Source organism: Ahaetulla prasina, chromosome 1 (genome assembly GCF_028640845.1).
Source record: "Ahaetulla prasina isolate Xishuangbanna chromosome 1, ASM2864084v1, whole genome shotgun sequence".
Taxonomy (NCBI): Eukaryota; Metazoa; Chordata; class Lepidosauria; order Squamata; family Colubridae; genus Ahaetulla; species Ahaetulla prasina.
The window spans coordinates 177,717,561-177,738,075 of record NC_080539.1 but is presented as its reverse complement, the minus strand read 5'-3'; the positions used below and the strand labels follow the sequence as shown (position 1 = coordinate 177,738,075).

The window sequence follows — 20,515 nt, the reverse complement described above, 5'->3', positions numbered from 1 at the left end:
GGAGGGACTTTGGAAGTCTTCTAGTCCAACCGCCTGCTCAAGCAGGAGACCCTATACCATTCCAGACAAGTGGCTGTCCAGTTGTCCAGTGTCTTTTTAAAAGCCTCCAGCAATGGAGACTTTTTTAAGGTATGAAGCCAGTCTGTTATTTTTCATCAATAAGCCATGTGCACACGAACCATAGTTTGGCAGTGTGAACTAGGTCAGTGCCTTGAGTATTGGTTATTAATTATACTTTAAAGTTATTTTTCCCACTATTTACAAAGAGATAATAGAGCAGGTCAATTCTATTTGGTGATTGCTAATAACATAATCCTAGACGTGATTTACTCTGAAGGAAATCTTGGTGAATTCAGTGGGACAGCCTTGTTTGAATATTTCACTTTACAATTCCTGTATTGATTTATTTTGGGTGATGAGTTCCAATAACTATCAAATTAAATTATTCTTCCAGCAAATTTCACAGAACCCCTTTACAATTTTCTCCTTCTCTTACCCCTTCCCTTTCCTTCCCCCTCCCTCTTTTTTCTTCTTTTTTCCCTGGCTCTGTTTTCAATCTTGGCTTATCAGTATCATATTTCATGCCTGATGCATCTGGAGGAAAAATTCAATATCGAAGAACAGAGTAATCCAGGGCTTTCCTTCATTTCTGTCCTTTATATCCTAGGGCTGTCCCATCTGAATGGCTGGTTTCGATTGTGTTGCATTTGGCAATTGCTAGTTGCTACCAGCCTGTCTAATCCTTTTTGTGGCTCCTTATCACTTATTCTTGGCCTCCCTCCCCCACCCGCTTTAATTTTGTCCGTTTTGCCTTCACAAGTTACTAGTGTGTATTTTTGCCTCCTTTAAGAGGCTTGATGCTTTCCTTCACGGTCTTTCATTCAGGTTTCTGGTCAGAAACACAAAGACGTGACCAGAGGTTAGCATCACATCTTGACAGTTAGCATTGCATTTTTCTCATCAACAAGAGAGAAAATCACCATTTTCCAATAAAAGGCTATGCCCCTTGAAGATTGCCATTATTGATAAGGCAGACTAGAAAATGAACCTCCAAATTGGTCATACTGAATGAATCACTATCTTCTGAAACTTTTCTTCCATAATGCTAATCTTGCCCCCTTCCGCCCCCATTCCCCATGTTAATCTCCTGAGTTAAACTGACTTGAATCTCATAAGAACAGTGTAGAACAAAATGAATAAATTCCCCAGGGGGGAAAGAACTAACCACAACATTATCTATTTAAGATAATAGAAGAACTGAAAGAGCATTGTTGGCATCCTTGCATGAAATGTAGTAATGTTTGAAATACAACACTCCCAGGAAACTGAAATATGGCAATGCAATGCAAATGTATCATAGGTATGCCGATTGCATAAAATCAGTGGATTCTCATTATGTAAATGTTCCTTGGGAAAGCTAATTCAAAATAGGTGCCAGCTTTGCTTTACTGAATTTGTAAATTAACTTAAAACAATGCTTAGATGGTAGAATTTGACTTCACAGACTTAACTTAATTCCAAGACTAAATCTAGAATCTAGACCGAGTAATGATGCAGAATCTGCAGTAATGATGCAGCATATCTTTCTCGAAATCATGATTTTGGGAGGCTATAGAGGCTGAGCAAGAATGAGATGGAGCATGCTTTTGCAGTTTTCTGAGCATTCAGAGCATTCTCTGAAGCCACTTTCAAGAACAAAGACCTTGTGCGACATGGAGCAGCTTTGGGCATCCGGCATGCAGCAGAACCTGGAAGATGCTGGATTATGGGAGCAATGCAATCCTTCGGGAAATGATGTGAGGTGGCCTTTTGAGCAGCAACACTGGTGACAGCACTGCAGTTCAGGGCCAGCCTCTATTTCAGGCCTACCTGTCTACTTCAGGTCCAGCTTCAGTGCTGCCATTGAGTGCTACTAGGGAGAGGAAATTGTTTCTCTTTTGTTCTATGTGTCTGTGTGTGCACGCACACACCAGCAGTCAAGTTAGGCATTTTTCAAGTGCTATGTGGTTATCCTAAGAGGGAATGTATAGAGTCCCCACATATGAAAGATCTTGGGGATGGGGCTTTTGATGGACCCGACAAAGTAGAACATATTCCTTGCAGTTTACTTGGTTAGCTTTCCAGAAACCAGTAAAAATGTTCCTGTTTCAACAGCTCTTTGGACTCTACTGGTGGTATAGGTTTCCATATATATTGCTACCAACCTGCCTTCCATTGAGGACCTGTATACTGCACAAATCAAGAAGAGGGCTGTGAAAATATTTGCAGATCCCTCACATCCAGGAAATAAACTGTTTCAACTCCTACCCTCAAAACGACGCTATAGAGCACTGCACACCAGAACAACTACACACAAGAACAGTTTTTTCCCAAAGGCCATCACTCTGCTAAACAAATAATTCCCTCAACACTGTCAAACTATTTACCAAATCTGTACTACTATCAATCTTCTCATAGTTCCCATCACCAATCTCTTTCTACTTATGACTGTATGACTGTAACTTTGTTGCTGGCAATCCTTATGATTTATATTGATATATTGACCATCAATTGTGTTCTAAATGTTGTACCTTGACGAATGTATCTTTTCTTTTATGTACACTGAGAGCATATGCACCAAGACAAATTCCTTGTGTGTCCAATCACACTTGGCCAATAAAAAAAATCTATTCTATTCTATATCTCTCTTTTAATTTTGTTTACTGGTTTCATGGAAAAATGTATTTTATTGGAATTTGACTTTCGAATGGTATTTATTTTACTATTGTCAACTGAAGAATTTTGATTTGGTGGCATACAATTTTATAACAATAGTTACAACTATAATTGCACTTTTTGAACAACCAGCAAATTATCCCGTAAAAAAATCCTGGTATCTATCATACCTGCCCAATCTGATTAGCTCTTGTGTTTAAAATTTGACTTCTGATTTGGTAAATTCTTGAACTATTCCTTTGCTCATTCTACTTGTTGGAGGTTTAATAAATGGATATATGGTATACTATATGTGGTAATTCTTTAACAGAACCAGGATGTTTTCAATAGACTCTCCTACAAATCTTGGGCAGATTTATAACAAGAAACGTAATCTCTCAGGCAGTCATGCTGTAATTCTTTAAATGTCAAAGTAGCATTTGTAAACAGTTGACAACCAGTGCAGATGTTCTAATATAAATTGCTTAAAGGGGAAGCTGAGATCTAGTGAGTCCATCATAGTAGCCCTCTTTGTGCACATTTGCTCCTCTCCTATGAAGGATCAAGAAACAAAGAATAGATATACTCCTGTGTAAGGAGAGCAAACCCATGCAAAACAAACCGAATATCACTCCCTGCATCTAGTTTCTTTTATTTTATCTGGATTTAAATATATATTTTTGCTACTATTGAATGCTTGAAGTTTCTGGACAATTTTCAATCAACAGGAAATATCAGTCAATCTTTATAGAGGAGGATATGGGACACAACTGGTAGGTGTAGAAGGAAGGATGTAAAGAAAACCATCTATAATATATGATATAGATTTATCAGAAAATTCATCTGTTTGGAGTAAAGATTGTGGATGTTAATTGTACAAACATAGGGCTAATAAATCTGGGCTACCAAAATCTGAATAACCTCTAGATGGCATCTGGGTTTTTATACAATTTTGACTCCAAAATATGGTTAAATGTAAAGGTTCCCCTTGCACATATGTGCTAGTTGTTCCTGACTCTAGGGGCTGGTGCTCATCTCCGTTTCAAAGCCAAAGAGCCAGCATTGTCTGAAGACATCTCCGTGGTCATGTGGCCAACATGACTAAATGCCAAAGGCGCACGGAGCACTGATACCTTTCCACCAAAGGTGGTCCCTATTTTCCTACTTGCATTTTTACGTACTTTCAAACTGCTAAGTTGGCAGAAGCTGGGACAAGTAACAGGAGGTCACCCCATTACACAGCATTTAGGGGTTCGAACTGAACTGCCGACCTTTCAATTGACAAGCTCAGCATCTTAGCCACTGGCTACCGTCTCCCTTTTAAAATATGGTTACAATAACATAAACAGCACATTGTATTTTCAAAAACAGCAAAATCTTTTATATATACTGAATAAAGTAACACACCAAGATATTCTACTTATCAGTCTTCACTTGAACAAGTTTGAGAACTTGAACTGTTACTCTGAATTTGAGATATCTCTTTCTGTTCTCAGAATTACTAAAGTTCTTGTGATGCCACAATAGGGCTGAACAAGAGATCTGAAACAGGAGTTTTACAATATGCATCTGTGCGAACAATGTGTTCATTTGAAGACTTAGAGCAGCCAGATCATTTGTAAATTTCATGTGCCTACTTCAAAATTTTCCCATTTTGCTGCATGTATATGCATGCAGAGTTACTTCACTTTGCTGGTTGCCCCAGCAGAAGTGGTGGATGTGCAATGAGAACATTGAGAAGACCAAAGTTGGAGCAACATGAGCTTTGTAAAGGATATTATAGTTCATCCATTCACTTTTACTTCCATATTGAGATACAGTCACCTTCAGCCTTCTTTAGGTTCTACCTAGTCTGGAGACCAGATAAATACAGCCAAGGTTTGGTGGTTCATAGCTTTGGTCAGTAAGAGAGGCATTAATAGATAACACTCACACATTTCCAACAGAGATACGGTTCAGGAACTTACGCAGTAATTAAATGCTCTAGAACAGGGGTGTCAAACTCAAGGCCCGGGGGCCGGATCTGGCCTGTGGGGCCACCCTGGAAACAGTGAAGGACCGGCCCGCAGTGCCTCTGCCAGCAAAAATGGAGCTCGGGAGGGCTACATGCATTCTCAGGACAGCTCCATTTTCACTGGCAGACGGTTGCAGGAGACTATTGCAGCCAAAAACGGAGCTTGCAAGGGCTGCCGGCAGCACTCCCAAGCTCCATTTTTGCTGGCAGAGGATTGCAGGAGGCCGTTGCAGCCGAAAACAGAGCTCGGGAGCCTGTTTTCACTGGCAAAGCACTCAGGCCACCACAGGCGCCCCCGAAACGAGTGACATGGAGCTGGCCACACCCATCCTGGCCATGTCCACCCCAGCTTCCCAATGTCAAACAAAATCCTAATGCGGCCCCCAATAAAATCGAGTTTGACACCCCTGCTCTCTTAACCTATAAAAGCTTTATTACAATTCTTTAAGCATTAAACATACATGCACACATACACCCACACATGGATGCAGGCATATACTCAGTTGCTGTTACAGAACTGGCCAGGTGATGCATGGGGTTGTGGAAGACAGGAATGCTTGGCATACATTGATGGCAACATGCCCAAATAAAGATTTTCTCACAGAAACCCTTACAGCTCTGCCTTTTATCCTTTGCCAACATTTCATCATATGTCACCTCAGCTGTCCTTTTGTTGGCAATTAGGTTAGTGAGTCAAACATGACTTGATGCATGGCAGCTAACTTTTTTATCTCTGGTTGCTGTCATCCGGTTCTTGTCTGATTTCAAAGTTAACATCCTTATCTTAGCTAGCTTGCTTGCTTAGCCACATATTTCAATAGGGTCAAATTTTGGGCATTCTACTTCATCTGCTTCTCCCAACATTCTAATTTTTTTAACAAAGTAGAATATGAATATTTTTAACTTTTTAAGTAGTTATTATGTCCATTTTGCAAAACATTTCTTTTAAATACTTTACACTCTATTAGAAAATAGTAGAGCTATTATTCCTTGTATATAGATCATAACACTACATACAGTATATGAATAGGTCTTGGCTTCACTTTATATAAATTGCTTAAAACTAGTCTATTTTAAATTATACAGAAGGAATGATACTTTCCCCTTTCTGGAAAATAAACACTGGGAGATATTTGGTTGTAATTTTTGTAGCATCTTTCGGTGAAAAGTGCTAGTTTGTTTTTAAAAGGTTAAAACTAGAATATACTAAAAGAATATTTTTTAAAAGTTTATTGTTTACAAAAGAGTACCATGGAATCTTTTAAATACATATCTCAAAATAAAAACAATTTTGTTTAAAAAACTTTAACCACTAGGGCGAGGATTTCTATAACATGTCAGATTTTTTCTGGAAACTTTATTTGAATTTATAAATAAAACATGTTTTAAGTTTTAGAATAATCTGGTGAGAATTAGATGCTTTTTATTTTGCCTGAAAAGTCATATTTTGACTTGTTAAAAGTATTATTATCATATTTTTGCTAAATTTTATAACAAACATCATATTTTCGTCATTGGCAACCCTCCTGATAAGCTAGCAAGTTTGAGCCAGCTAAGAAAGTAAGAACTTGCCTGTTTCTTTTCCTTTTACTTATTCTCTCCACAACTCAGGGAGACGTGTGTGTGTTTGTGTGCGTTTATTTTTTAAAAAGAAGGTGCTAATTTCAGGAAAAAATGTAAAATCTTATTTTTGTTTTAAGTTATATTTTTGATTTAATTGTTCCTATTTAAATGATTTTAAGGTCATAAAAGCTTTCATATTTCTAACAGTTTTAGGTTATAGAAATCCTCACCCTATTTATCACTTTTCAGGTGTCCATAAAGGATTGTGAAATCTGAATACTTATTCAAACAATGTTTTTTTTTCTCCACTGAAAAATGTCTGGATATGAATACATGTTGAAAAAACAACAGATGAAAGTCATTATAATACAGATTTCATAATAGATAATATAAGCAGAAATGAGCAGAAGACTAATCCCCTCAAGAATCACGCTTGCAAAAGATGGGCAACAGTGAATACCTTGTTGATATCACTCCACTTAGTTTGTGCTATCCAGAACTAGGTGAATTTCTAAATCAAATTCTCTAAAACTCACATAGTTAAGGCAACAAGCAGAGGAGCTTTACTGGTGGGGTTGCTCTGCTTACCATCAGGTTCTCACTGCAGATTTCCAAACACCACTTGCTGAATGAAGTTCTCCCACTTGTTGTCCCATAATCCCTCCAGCTTCCAGTCTCCTTGCCTGGCAAGCTAAGTTATCAGAGGGAAGCTGAGTATCTAACCGGTCAAACTCATGAAGATGGAAACGAGTTGCCAGTTGGTTCACCATTCTTTTGAGAGCAAGGAATGCAGTAACAACTTGGAAGACAAGAAATACTACAAAAATGATGTTGACTGCTCGTTCCAAAGGTTGAATCCTTAGCCCTTCATTTAAAAGTAGGAAAAGAATTAGGGGCACTTGCAAAAGGAGACTCAGGAGCCAAAACCCAGCTAGTTCAGGAACCTATAAAGACATGGAGAAAAAAGGAATCAAAATATTATATCACTCTATCAACATAATTCAAAGAGCAGAGTGGTACAGAAAATTGAACTTTGTCAGTATCCAAGATATAAACACAGACGGATACAAATTCAGAGTTATAGTACAAGAATCCAATTTTGTATTTTTTCCTCTGCAGAAAAAGCTCCTTTTCAATTGTTGGGGATATGACTTTGAAGACAACTCTGTCAGTAAATGAAGCAAAATTTTTAGACTTTTCAGGTAGATATTACAGCCAACTATAATTCTCTATATTGTTTTAGTGACAGAAGAAAACTCAGGACTGAAAGCCAATGAGAGAAGGTTCACAAGAGATACAAGATGCTTGTTTATTTCATTTCAACAGGAAATATAGCATCTTAGCTATCAATCACTTTCTTTAAGGCCTTGGTCCATTTCAGGGGATCTGATTTCAAATACCAGGCTCTGATCATGTAGAATCTTGGGAGCTAGGAAGATGCAGAATTTAGCAACAGCCAGGACAAAGAAAAGGCAAAGATAATAAATACTTCAACACTAATCTTACACATAAAGACCAGAATTGAATCCAAACCATAAGACCTTGAAATTAACATACTTAATTACAGTCTATGTAACTTGTAAAACTTAGCACAATTCTTTTCATTTACCAGAAAATACATTCTACATATGGACAGCATAATTAAAATTAAGACTTTACTTAATTAAACCTTATGCAGCATAGCACAATTTTAAATTGTTATTGAAACTGTAGGCAGAATGCTAGACTAATAGAAGATCAAACTTCTATTAGTCTAGAAGATCAAAGATCAGAACTAAATCACACTGAGTTCAGTATAGCCCTCCATCTTAATCTATGTTCCAAAACTACAAGTCCAGCATTGTATATAGTCCCTGGAAAGTCTGGGAGTAACCCCAAAGTTGTTAAGAAGTTGTGATTTTTAATGTGGCTGAAAAAGAAATAAAATTAAATAGAGGAAATTTTATAAACGAAAGTTAATTTTAATTAACGTTAAATGTAAGTTAAATCAAATTCCATGATTCTCAGAATGCCTCTCAAACACCCAAATACCAACTGTAGTCTTTGCTCGCCCAAATGCTGCCAAAGTTTTTTTACAGATATTACACACACACACACTTTTGATAATTTTCAGTTTAATTCCATGTTAATTTTTAAACATTACAATTTAAACATTACAAATAGTGTTTTGGTATATTATTAACTCTTAGTGTATTTCAGGAATTCAGAGGACTTTGATCGTATTTAAATAAGCCCCACCACAGTTGTGAAATTTTGAACAATAGTAAGAAAGAGCCAACAGAACTTGTCAAACTTTGAGTCTATTGCAACAGAAATAGACCTAGGAAATATACTTCTTTTTATGTTTGATATTGCTGTTCTCAAGGAAATCAGCATGATTTCAATGTTTTAAAAAAGGATCAAGAAGAGATGAAGAAAGTCTCCTGATCATAGAATTCATATTATTGGAAGTCAGATGGTACATAAATTTAATAAAAAAACATTTTAAATGTATCAAAAAGAATATTTATTTATTTATTATCAAAGTCATACAATTCCCAATCTTTCCCAAAGGGGACTGTGGCAGCAAAGAACAATAAATAAAAAAGCAATATAAAATAGATAAAAACATAAAAGTCAAAGCAATAAATAACATAAATCAAAAATACTAACCTTGGGTGAAGGAAGGATAAAAATGACTCTTCAGCAATTGAGCCATTGGGACAGATCTCAAGTTCCCTTGGAGCTCCAGGCCTGGCAGCATAAACAGGTCTAGAGATTCTTACAGAAAATCAAAAGGGATGGGGCCAATCTAATTTCAGGAGGAAGGATGTTCCATAAGACAAGTGCCACAGCAGAGAAGGCATGTCTCCTGCGACCCACAAGATGCAGATCACTATCCTATAGTACCTGCAGCATATCTTTTGGGTGAGATCTAATGGCGTAGGCTGATGTAATTGGGGAGAGATGGTCCCTTAGATAACTGAGGCCCCTGCTATGAAGGGTTTTAAAGGCTGAAACCTCATCTTCAATTCAGACCCAGAAGCAAACTGGCAAGCAATGCAGCACACAGAGCAGAATACAACATTTGCTGCCCTAGGAATGCACATAATTGCCCATGACTCTGCACCTGACTAAATTAAGAACAAATTAAGACTCAAAGATGGTCCTGAATTCAAACTATAAATTTTCCAATGTTTTATCTTTTTCAAAGAACGGTATCCATTTATTTTTAGAAAGGTGGCTCTTAAGTATGTGAAGGACACCTACCTTCTCCTGCAAATTTCCCATGTATCCAAGGTATAGACGTATAACCTCAATTAAAGATGTTAATATAATGCTTGTCACAAGGATGAATTTGTAGTAATCTGGTAAAACTGAATACTAGAATTGAGAAGAGAATGGAAAATAAATATTCCGCTTGGACAAATTAATTTTACGTGTGAAGTTGTCTTTTTGTAAATCATAACTCACTGAGATTTTTTACACATTCTCTACAAATTTACCTACTTCTCAATCCTTCTGCATCAAACGTACCACTCAGAATAAGATCAGTGGAAATCTTTTTTGCATTGTTACAGGGGTATGGTAAAAAGCAATAATCAAATACCCTAACAAGAGCAACAAATCTCAAAATAGAAGTGTGTCTATTGCCTTCTAGATCTTACCTTCAGCTGCAACATGGCAATACTGCTTGCCCACCAAAAAGGGAAGAACCAGAAGTTGAAATACAGAGACATCTGTAAGGGCAAACTGGAGACGATTTCATTATCTGAAGAGACAGACAGGAAAACAGTCATAAGGAACCTGTGAGGTACAGTATATTCTGCTGGCAGGATCCCTTATTCTCTTCTCACCTAAGCATGTCTATAGGTTTGTGCTGAAACAGTGGCTTCGAAGCACTGCCATTCCACATGTCATGCAGACATATTTTTGAACCTGTGTTAATCAGCCTTTAGAGTTGAGACATTGTGGTTTCGCACTGTGCCCCAAGTGGTAATAATTTTCTGTATGATCATGTACCTCTTCTAGCCTAAATACGGGCATTATCTTTAGTTCACATCTCGGGCTGCAGTAGAGAGGTTATCTTCTGTTTTGTGTGCTGAGGGCACCGCGACTGCAGCTGGTCTTTTTGGCAATAGTGTCATATTAAGAAAACGAAAGGAGCGTTTGAATAGTTTATATACTTTTAAAGATTGGTTTTGGAAGGTGGTGTAATTTTAAACAAGGACTATCCTTGATTTAAATTTTAAAAGGTTCTCCAGAGCCCAGACGCTCCAACCACTGTATCGAGATCCAGGCTCTACCAGGAAGTCTGGCAGTAGCTTCGCAGCGACCATCGCAAAGAACGGCGACAGTGCCAACACCGCCATCTTTGTAGCTGGCACCACGCCGGGGACACTCCCTCACCAATGGGGCTGGCGTCGCCTCTGTTATCGGGTCCCGTGCGGTTGTTGTCCGTAAAAACAGTTCGGCTGAAGGAACTCAGTCGCCTTCTCACCGGCTCCGGCAACGACATGGAGCAATGAGAACGGCCGCTCGAGAGCCGTTGCTATGGCAACGGGGCCCGGCTGAAGTTCTCGACGCAGTGTCAGTGCAAGCTCCCGTCGCCTGGGGGAATGGCCGCGCGGTCGTAGCTTCCGGTTCCGATGCTCTGCCCGACACCGGGCAAGAGGGAGGGTCAACCCTCGGCGTTCCATTCGGGGCTGTCTCTCTTAGGCGGTTGGTTTTTTTTGCAGAGAAAGAAAGGAAATCGAAGTCTGGCAAGCAGTTCGTTTGGTTCGCTTCATTTGCAAAGAAATGAAGTTATGAAGAATAAGCGTCAGTGCTGTGTAAAGATGCTGACGGCGCTGAGCGACAGTGTGGTTCTGTGAAACGCTAAGGAGAAGTTGCAGTTCTCCTTAGTGAAGGCAAAGAGAGGAGGTGCTCATAAACAAGGCATTGGAAACGGCGCCGTTTGTAGTTCACTGAATCTTTACTACTGAGGGACCGCGTTAGAAGAATTGCAATCGAAGTCGCCTTTGATGCCCGAGTTTTAGCAGGGCGGTGTGTTTCTTAAACGGTTTGCATTGGCTCAAGCATCTTAAGGCAATTAACAATGAATTCCCTCGGAATTGTTCATCAATAATTTTTAAACCAGAGAACTGCTGTGAGCATCCTGCCGACCTAGGAACACGGCCTTCAGTCATTCCTGAACTAAACAAATCCCCTTTTGAGTTGAGCTTGATTCCCGTGACTTCCCGTCTATTTTTCTTGGCAATGAAATAGAAATGATTTGCCATTTGCCTTCTTCCGGGAAGTTTGACGAGATACAAAATACTGTAAAAACACAGCTCTGAATGATAATCACTCAGTGGCATATCAGATAGAGACAGTACTTTGCTCCCTTTGGACCCAAGGGATAAACGGAATGAATTTTCCTAGCGTGGGTGCAGCTCCTGTGTGTGCAATTAAGCCTAATGGTTTGGTATATTGCCAGTTAGTGCATTTGTAAGAAAGGAATAAAAGCAGCATTCTTTTTGAGTTGTCCGCATTCATGCCATTGGTGTTATTAATCCACATTCTGTGTCTATAATAGAATAGAATAGATTTTTTTTTATTGGCCAAGTGTGATTGGACACACAAGGAATTTGTTTTGGTGCATATGCTCTCAGTGTACATAAAAGAAAAGAGTTCATCAAGGTACAACATTTACAACACAAATGATGGTCAATATATCAATATAAATCATAAGGATTGCCAGCAACAAAGTTACAGTCATACAGTCATAAGTGGAAAGAGATTGGTGATGGGAACTATGAGAAGATTAATAGCAGTGCAGATTTAGTAAATAGTTTGACAGCGTTGAGGGAATTATTTGTTTAGCAGAGTGATGGCGTTTGGGGGAAAAACTGTTCTTATATGTTCATAACATATAATACCTAGCAGGTTGATAAAACTCACTTTGCTTAGTAGCAAGTCTCAATAGCTCTGCCACTTTGATACTGGAAATAATATATGTAGCCATACTTAATAGCTCTTGATAGCTTTATGCTATGCGATTGTGAATATTATTTCCTTTGCTTTGCTACAATCCTTGAACTTCCCTCAGTTAACTAAATAAATACACATTAAAATAAACAAAAGCATCAATAATGCTTAAAATCATATTATGCAAACTGAAGCAGGCTTTGCAAGGCAAGAATATTGCAGAGCAAACTACCTCTGCTATAGAATGCGCAAATGGCATTTATCCAGCAGAGGCAGGGACTGTTTCAGGATTGTTTAGTCTCTTGACTTTTCAACATCTGTGCAACAAAGTTACAGTCATACAGTCATAAGTGGAAAGAGATTGGTGATGGGAACGATGAGAAGATTAATAGTAGTGCAGATTTAGTAAATAGTTTGACAGTGTTGAGGGAATTATTTGTTTAGCAGAGTGATGGCGTTCGGGAAAAAACTGTTCTTGTGTCTAGTTGTTCTGGTGTACAGTGCTCTATAGTGTCGTTTTGAGGGTAGGAGTTGAAACAGTTTATGTCCGGGATGGGACATATAAATATTTTCATAGCCCTCTTTTTGACTCGTGAGTATACAGGTCCTCAATGGAAGGCAGGTTGGTAGTAATTGTTTTTTCTGCAGTTCTAATTAACCTCTGAAGTCTGTGTCTGTTGAGTTGCAGAACCCAAGATTCAATGTAAACAGACTACCAAAATACAGATTGTAACGGTAGCAAAATCAAACTAATCAATCTAAGAAATCTTTGGCGGTGATGGGCAGTTCAGAAATAAAGAAAAGAAGGATTAAAAAATTGAAAATTAAAAAATTAAAAGACACCCCCCTCAAAAACCTCTAATAAAATACATCAAATTAAAAACAAAGAGATCAGAGTTAGATCGAAACTAAAGATCTAACAAATATGTTAAGCCTATTGTAATGTTGGAGGCGAGTTATTGGCCCCAAAGGATAGGGTGCGCAACTTAGGTGTCCTCCTGGATGAACGGCTGCGTTTGAAGATCATTTGACGGCCGTCTCCAGGGGGGCCTTCCACCAGGTTCGCCTGGTTCGGCAGTTGCGCCCCTTCCTTGATCGGGATGCCTTGTGCACGGTCACTCATGCGCTCGTTACCTCTCGCCTGGATTATTGTAATGCTCTCTACATGGGGCTCCCCTTGAAGTGCACTCGGAGGCTTCAGTTAGTCCAGAATGCAGCTGCACGGGTGATAGAGGGAGCTCCGCGTAGCTCCCATATAACACCGCTCCTGCGCAGACTGCACTGGCTGCCTGTGGCCTTTCGAGTGCGCTTTAAGGTGCTGGTTACGACCTTTAAAGCGCTCCATGGCTTAGGGCCTGGGTACTTACGGGACCGCCTGCTGTTACCACATGCCTCCCACCGACCCGTACGCTCTCACAGAGAGGGATTTCTCAGGGTGCCGTCCGCCAAGCAATGTCGGCTGGCGGCCCCCAGGGGAAGGTCCTTCTCTGTGGGGGCTCCCACACACTGGAACGAACTTCCCCCGGGTTTACGCCAAATACCTGACCTTCGGACATTCTGTCGCGAACTGAAGACGCATCTTTTTATTTGCGCGGGGCTGTCTTAAATTGAATTTTATTTTTTATCAATTTTTAAACGGGGTTTTTAGTATGGGAATTTTTTAATTTTAGGCTAATTTAAATAAGTTTTTTAAATGGTATTTTAATCTGTATATTGTATTGTTTTATCTTGCCTGTACACCGCCCTGAGTCCTTCGGGAGAAGGGCGGTATAAAAATCAAATAAATAAATAAATAAATAAATAAATGTAGACATTGGCTTACAAAAAAAATCTATATTATAACTTATAATACTATATAATAAATAGGTAAAAAGTGGAAATTGTAAATTGATACCACTGTATTATCTATTATAAAATATAAAATGAATGCTAAAAATATTGGTTTATTCTTCGATGAGTAGAAAATATTGCCATTTCCAAAATGGATAAATTGCAAATTTCCAAAAGTTGCTCCTTTAGAATAATAACACTTTCCCAGTGTTTCAGCATAATTCATTTTGCTAACCCTTGTGCATGATAATAACCTTATTGTAACCATAAAACATAAACAGTCAGATTTTAGAGATTTAGTATAAAATTCAGTATCATATTAAACTTTTTTAATATTGAGGGTCCTCATAAATCTGCTTGAATACATTATATTGAAATACTTTTCCAAAAAGATACCAAAGAACCAGATCATCATAATCCCTCCAATTTTCTGTAAACAAAGGTGGAAAAAAATCTGGTGTCATCCTTTCCAGTTACATTCTTTGGGGAGTCCAATACATTCTGCAATTTTTGATTAATGAGCTTTACTCTCAAACTTATTTGTAAGTTTCTATTCTCAGTAGTTTATTTTTGAATGTTAGGTTACTGGCCAATAAAATGGAAATCTCCATATCTGCTGCACTTTTGGCTTTAAAATGGGAAAGGCACATGTCCATTGAATTGCTATTGTTTTTGTCATGTATATATTCTACAAATAGAGCAAAGACATATCTTTTATTTTTATCAAAAAGAATATTGGTTGTTGTTTTTTTTAAATGCATTTGTTCAACTAAATAAGTTGGTCACTGGCTGTGCTCCCAGATTTAGGTCCTGGGGATGTTTGGCAGCAGCACAGGACTATAAATGTAGATGCATTGTAACTAAATCATATACAAATCTTCTGCAGTTCTTACATTCGCCTATCTAGAAACACAAGCATCCACTTAAGCATAGGCAAGCCAATGGTTTAATGTTTCACCAGAATCTTCCATAACATGATTTGATTTTTTGTTTAGAAGAGAATCAGCATTACCACTGAGCAGCTGATAGTTCTGTTTACCGTAGTTTTCTGATTCTAAAAAGGATTCATAACCAATGGCTGGTGCTGCAACCTGCTTTGGTGAGGCAGGTTCTGGATTTAATTCATCAAAGGATGTAGCTTGTATAGGCAGTCCATGTTTAGCACCAAAGTTGGGACCGGCAACTCAGACATTAAGCAAAGCGGTTCTAAGTGAAATGTAACTCTGCTAATGATCTTACTTCAGCTTTCCTTTGTTTTACAAACCTGCATAAGTCATAAATGTGAGGATTAGCTGTAAAGTTACTTTTTCATCACTATCATAATTGTGAACTGTTGCTAAATGAAACACTGATTAAACAGGATTACCTGGTGCATTCTTGTATCAGATAGACAGATAGTAAGCTGTAATATTACACATCTCTAAAATAATAGTTTATGAAAACAAAGTATTTTATTTTCAACCTAAGCTAAACAAAGAGGATCTTCTGAATCAATGCAAAAATATAATGATCTTTAGTACTAATATAACATTTTGTTACAAAAAAGGCTACTTAGAACATTTTCAGAACTGAGTGGCTTATAAATTGCTGTAATATAACCATGAATGAATGTGAGTGCTACTTCTTACAAGGAGAAAAATTGCTATTTTGAATCAATGCTTAATAGTGGTTCTCTGTACCCATTAAAAAATTACTTTCTGTACCGATATTCAAGTACATGACTCATGGGCTTTTGATTGTACTGCTTTTTAGTTACCAAGGCAAAAAAAAAAGTAAATAACAATTATCATAGTGGTTTGTGTGTATTCTTTAAAAGATGGCCAATCAATTTACCATCCTACTGCCAGAGCAACATTAAGGTCGTTTTGCTAGTTCACAGGATTTTATGATAGTCTTGGTAGTGGCTATTCCCCCTATTCCTCAAATATTCCTCAAAAAGAATATTTCGGAAAAAATGTGTTGATCATCAGCAAACTTTTTCTTATTGGTATTAGCCAGGACATCGAGAGAATGACTGGTAGAACCAACTCTAAACATTTCCAAATTCTTTTTGAAATCCAGATGCATCCAATGATTTTTCCAGGCAGACCATACTAATAAATACATTATTTGTTTGGAGTGAAGGTTAGCCACAAATACATCCTTAACAAGATAGGGATCTATTCCCAGTAATGGGGAAACCTGAGGCATCCCAAAGCTCAGAATAATTCCTTGATCCCAGCAAAGTACCAAATTGAGCATGTTATTAAGTTTTGACTGTGTAACCCAGTCTTTCTTAGTCTTTGGGCAATGCAGAGGAAGGGGCAAGAGCAGCTTTACCTTCCAGGTCAGGTTGTAAACAAATCAAAGCAGGTTCCTCTGCAGCACCCTTTTAACACAACCCTTCATTGTCTATTCTCCGTCCCACTGCTCTTGTTTCTCCCCCTTCCTTTAAAACTGCAAAGCACAAACTATAGCTCATTCATTATCCTATTTTGAATTAAAGAAGCCATGTAGAAAGGCAGAAGGCAGGGGAAATGCTGCTTTGCCAAGGTCAGTTTGCAAATGGCTGCTCCACATGGCCCAGTAAGACAGGCCTACAATACTGAGTTCTGTAGATCTCCGGAAAGTAAGCAAAGCATTGTGAAGGGTGGAGATGGCTTTGGGGACCCCAAGGAAGAGCAGTGGAGTATCTCGGGGTGAGGGAGGCCTGGGAAGCCAAAGGAAGGCATCTTTGAGGCACCCCATGTATATATAATGACCCCTGCATTCACCCCTACATTCGTTTAGCATATGCATTGGGGTGATTCAGGATGAGGGCTCTTTCACTTCATGAGTTTCAATTAACGTCCTCCCGCCTTACAACCAAAATGTGCAGGCTGCATTACCGTCATAAATCAAGGATTACCTGTAGTTGGAGGTGCTAAATATTCCATTACAAAACACCCAGTCTTCTAAACTTTGAAGACATTTCAGGAAGGATGATTTTTATACTATTATCATGCAGTCATAGGACTCAATTCCTCAGAATTGTAGTGCTTAAACTGAGTAGTGTTGGGTTAAATTTTATCTATTCTCATGGTCCTAACAACACTAATTCAACCATCCATGACTTCATCTTGTTAATCTTTTTAAAGACTTGATATAATTGCTTTCTGCATATTCAGCCAATGGTGAATGAGTAGCAGATAAAGTGTCAAGAATAATATTTTATTTATTTTAAGATATGATTGTAAAATACCAGTTTAAAATTCATTTCCCAGATGTCTAAGAATCACAGTTAATAATTTTCACTTTTTGTGTTTTGGCCTGGATTAAGTCAGTAAATGGTATGTATCTCCATTCGATTTTAGACTTTGATTCTTAACATCCCTACTTGATTCAATTTCAATTCAATCTATTGCAGCCAAAGACCAGTACAGATAAAAAAACAATAAAATTTAAGACAAAATTAAAATGCATTTCTAAAATAACCTAACTAACACCCAGGGATGAAATGTAAAATTTGTTATTACTGGTTCTGTGGGCGTGGCTTGGTGGTGGTGGGGTAATATGACTGGGTGGACATGGCCAACTTTTCTTTTCTTTTTTACTTTTAAAAGCATTTTTTCTACAACCTCTTCAGCCGAAGAGGTTGTAAAAAATGCTTTTAAAGGGTTCTGGCGATCAGGCAACTCAGCTGGGATCACCAGAGGAGCCTTTTAAAGCATTTTTTTTACAATCTCTTCGGCCAAAGAGGTTGTAGAAAAAATGCTTTTAAAAGGTTCTGACGATCCCAGCTGAGCCGCACGATCATCAGAGGCTTTTTTTTTTACTTTGAAAAGCATTTTTTCGGCTGAAGAAAAAATGCTTTTAAAAGAAAAAAAAACCTCTGATGATCGCGTGGGTCAGCTGGGCGGGGGGGGGGGCAGGGATTTTTGCTACCGGTTCTCCAAACCACCCGCTGCCATCGCTACTGGATTGGGCGATCCGGTCCGAACCGGGAGCATTTCAACCCTGCTAACACCTAATAAGTGAGATCCAGGATGTAGCCTATGTTAAATTATAATGTAAACACCAAAATTACTTTAAATATAATAACATCTAAAATTAGAACAAACTAAAAGAATTTAAGCTATAGTATCTAAAATTTAAATGAATTATAGTTACAGGGAATGTGTTACAGGATGTTGACTCATCAGGGTTTGACAGAACCTCTGTACTACTGCACAAAACCTAGCTACATGTGCTGTGACAAGGGATACTTCATCTATCAGCAGAACCTGGACATAGGCCAAATCTTGGTGACCAGGCTATCTGCTAATTAGAGGACATATGAGTCTGTTTCAGATGTCTCCATAAAAGGAGCAACAGGAAGGACATGTTCTATTGTTTCTACCTCTCTGAGATCATAGGGGCAAAGTAGAGGTGAAATGCTACCAGTTCAGCCGGTTCACCCGAACTGGTAGTAAAAAATGCTACTGGTTCGCCGAACCGGTAGTAAAAAAATGTAAAAAAAAAAGTTCCGACGATCAGCTGATCGTTGGACCTTTTTTAAAAAACTTTTTAAGCATTTTTTACTACCGGTTCGGCGAACCAGTAGCATGTCTCCCAGTGAACATTAGTTTAGGTCATAAGATGCAACTGTGATTTCTATTATTTGGAAAAAGATGCAAATTTACTATAAAAATGCAAATTTATTAATGTCATGCATATTCAGTATGGGCCTCTGAGACCATATTGTATATATATATTTCCCCCAGTACCAACCCTAAGGGGGATGAAACAGTATGATATCCTGACTCAGAATTTATTCAATATTTATATGATTTGTTTGTTTCTTAAATGTTTTATTTATTTAAATTTTTATGGCAACTGTTATGTCAAAAGAAGAAACCATCTACTTACATTGGTTAAAAGATGAGCGTCAATCCTCCTAGATGTGGATGACGTTGCCATTTTTTCGGTCCTCAAGGTGACATGAAGCATTTCCTTTGGGACCTTACATCATATTGTAAAGAGGGCAACCTTAATGTCAATAGTGGGGAAAAAAACAATATCATGGTATTTTCAAAAGGTCCGATATTTCAGTATTCATATAAAATGGATAAAACCACAATCCAACAATGATCATCTTGGAATCTATTTCTAGACCTGAGTGTCTGGGTCCCTGCCTGTTGTATGATGAAACCACACTACTTTACTAGCCACACTGGCAATGAGCACATTCCAGCAAAGCCCAGAGGCCTAGCCCATCTAATTTAGGGAATACTAAACTGTTGTTACTGTAGAAGTCACAGGATTAATAAAAGGTCCAATTTTGAATTCCCAGATGTGAATCTAATTCTACTAATTTTTCTACCGAAAGCATGGTTTGTTGGCTATAAGCAAGTTCTATCAAAGATAAAACACTAGATACCGTATTTGACTTCAAAAATTATTTAAGTTTCATCCCAAAAATCTATAGTCCAGGAATGGTAGGAAGTCTGTTCTCAGTAGGATATACTTTTTATCCTGTCTAATTTTCATCCTTCAGTCATTCTATGACATAGTGGCAGAGGTGAGGTTTAAGTGTTTTTTAAAACCAATTCCTATTCTATAGGCATATAACCAACAATTAGCTAAAAGTTCTTAAAACATTTATAACACAATATAAGGCAAGATTTTATAACCTTGGAGAATTGGCAGATGTATTTTGCAATATCCAGGCAACTTGGTTGATCTAAAACAGGGCTGTCAAACATCACGCACTGGCCACGCCCACACCCAGTTTAGCAAAGGGGGAAAAGTCCTGATATGTCATGTGATGCCGCCATGACAACGTGAGTTTGACACCCCTAATCTAAAAAAATGGCTAAGCAGGATTGGCCCTGGATAGCGCTTGGACAAGAAACTACCAGGAAATGTTAGGCCTTTAAAAAAAATTTTTTTAAAGGAATTCTCGGTGACAGACTACTTCCTTCCACAATTTGTTGCAGGTTGCAAAAAACCCAATATATTTTAAGTTAAAATGTTTTTGGCAATTAACAAACAATATAAATAACTTTGTTACTGACATTTGCGTTCTCTCTCAGGCGTCATAATTTTAAAAAAATGATTTTTAAACATTTTAATAATACCGTATATACTCGAGTATAAGCCGAGTTTTTCAGCACGTTTTTTGTGCTGAAAAACGTCCCCTCGGCTTATACTCGAGTATATACGGCTTATACTCGAGGTTTTTTTTTTTTCTTCTTTTTTTCACATTATACCGGATGGTGCAAACTTGGCGGGCTTTTGCATTAGCGCGGGGAAGCCCTGCCGGTGCAATGAGAGGGCGGGGCGGGGGAGCCGCCAGCCTTCTCGGCTGAGGGAGGGAGGCTTTCCCTGACCGGTAGCTGCCTCATTTCCCTCCCTCGGCTTATACTCGAGTCCCCAGTTTACCCCAGTTTTTTGGGGTAAAATTGGGGACCTCGGCTTATACTCGGATCGGCTTATATTCGAGTATATACGGTAATTGTTTTTATA

The 20,515-nt window shown here is 38.3% G+C and overlaps 1 protein-coding gene and 1 pseudogene across 2 annotated transcripts; one reads left to right on the top strand and one right to left on the bottom strand.

The window, feature by feature from the left end:
- LOC131197204 (uncharacterized) overlaps window positions 1-20,515 on the top strand; it is a 52,039-nt pseudogene that overhangs the window by 17,949 nt on the left and 13,575 nt on the right.
- Window positions 6,233-10,985, bottom strand: TMEM17 (transmembrane protein 17). 2 transcript variants are annotated; one of them, XM_058182676.1, is made up of 4 exons: window positions 10,661-10,908; window positions 9,919-10,022; window positions 9,521-9,634; window positions 6,233-7,215 (listed from the first exon to the last, which is right to left on the bottom strand). In XM_058182676.1, the coding sequence occupies exons 1-4, from the start codon at window positions 10,767-10,769 to the stop codon at window positions 6,862-6,864; spliced, it is 681 nt and encodes a 226-aa protein (XP_058038659.1). In that variant the 5' UTR covers window positions 10,770-10,908; the 3' UTR covers window positions 6,233-6,861. The 2 variants fall into 2 exon arrangements, with proteins under 2 accessions (XP_058038659.1, XP_058038667.1); XM_058182684.1 differs by lacking the exon at window positions 9,521-9,634 and having other exon boundaries at window positions 10,661-10,985.

Excerpts from the sequence above, each read along its gene's own strand:
- TMEM17 (XM_058182676.1), bottom strand. The coding sequence starts at position 10,769 with ATGTCGTTGCCGGAGCCGGTGAGAAGGCGACTGAGTTCCTTCAGCCGA. Across the intron at positions 10,023-10,660 it reads AGGCGACGCCAGCCCCATTG|ATAATGAAATCGTCTCCAGT; the intron begins GTGAGGGAGTGT and ends CTGTCTCTTCAG. Across the intron at positions 9,635-9,918 it reads TTGCCATGTTGCAGCTGAAG|TATTCAGTTTTACCAGATTA; the intron begins GTAAGATCTAGA and ends TCTCAATTCTAG.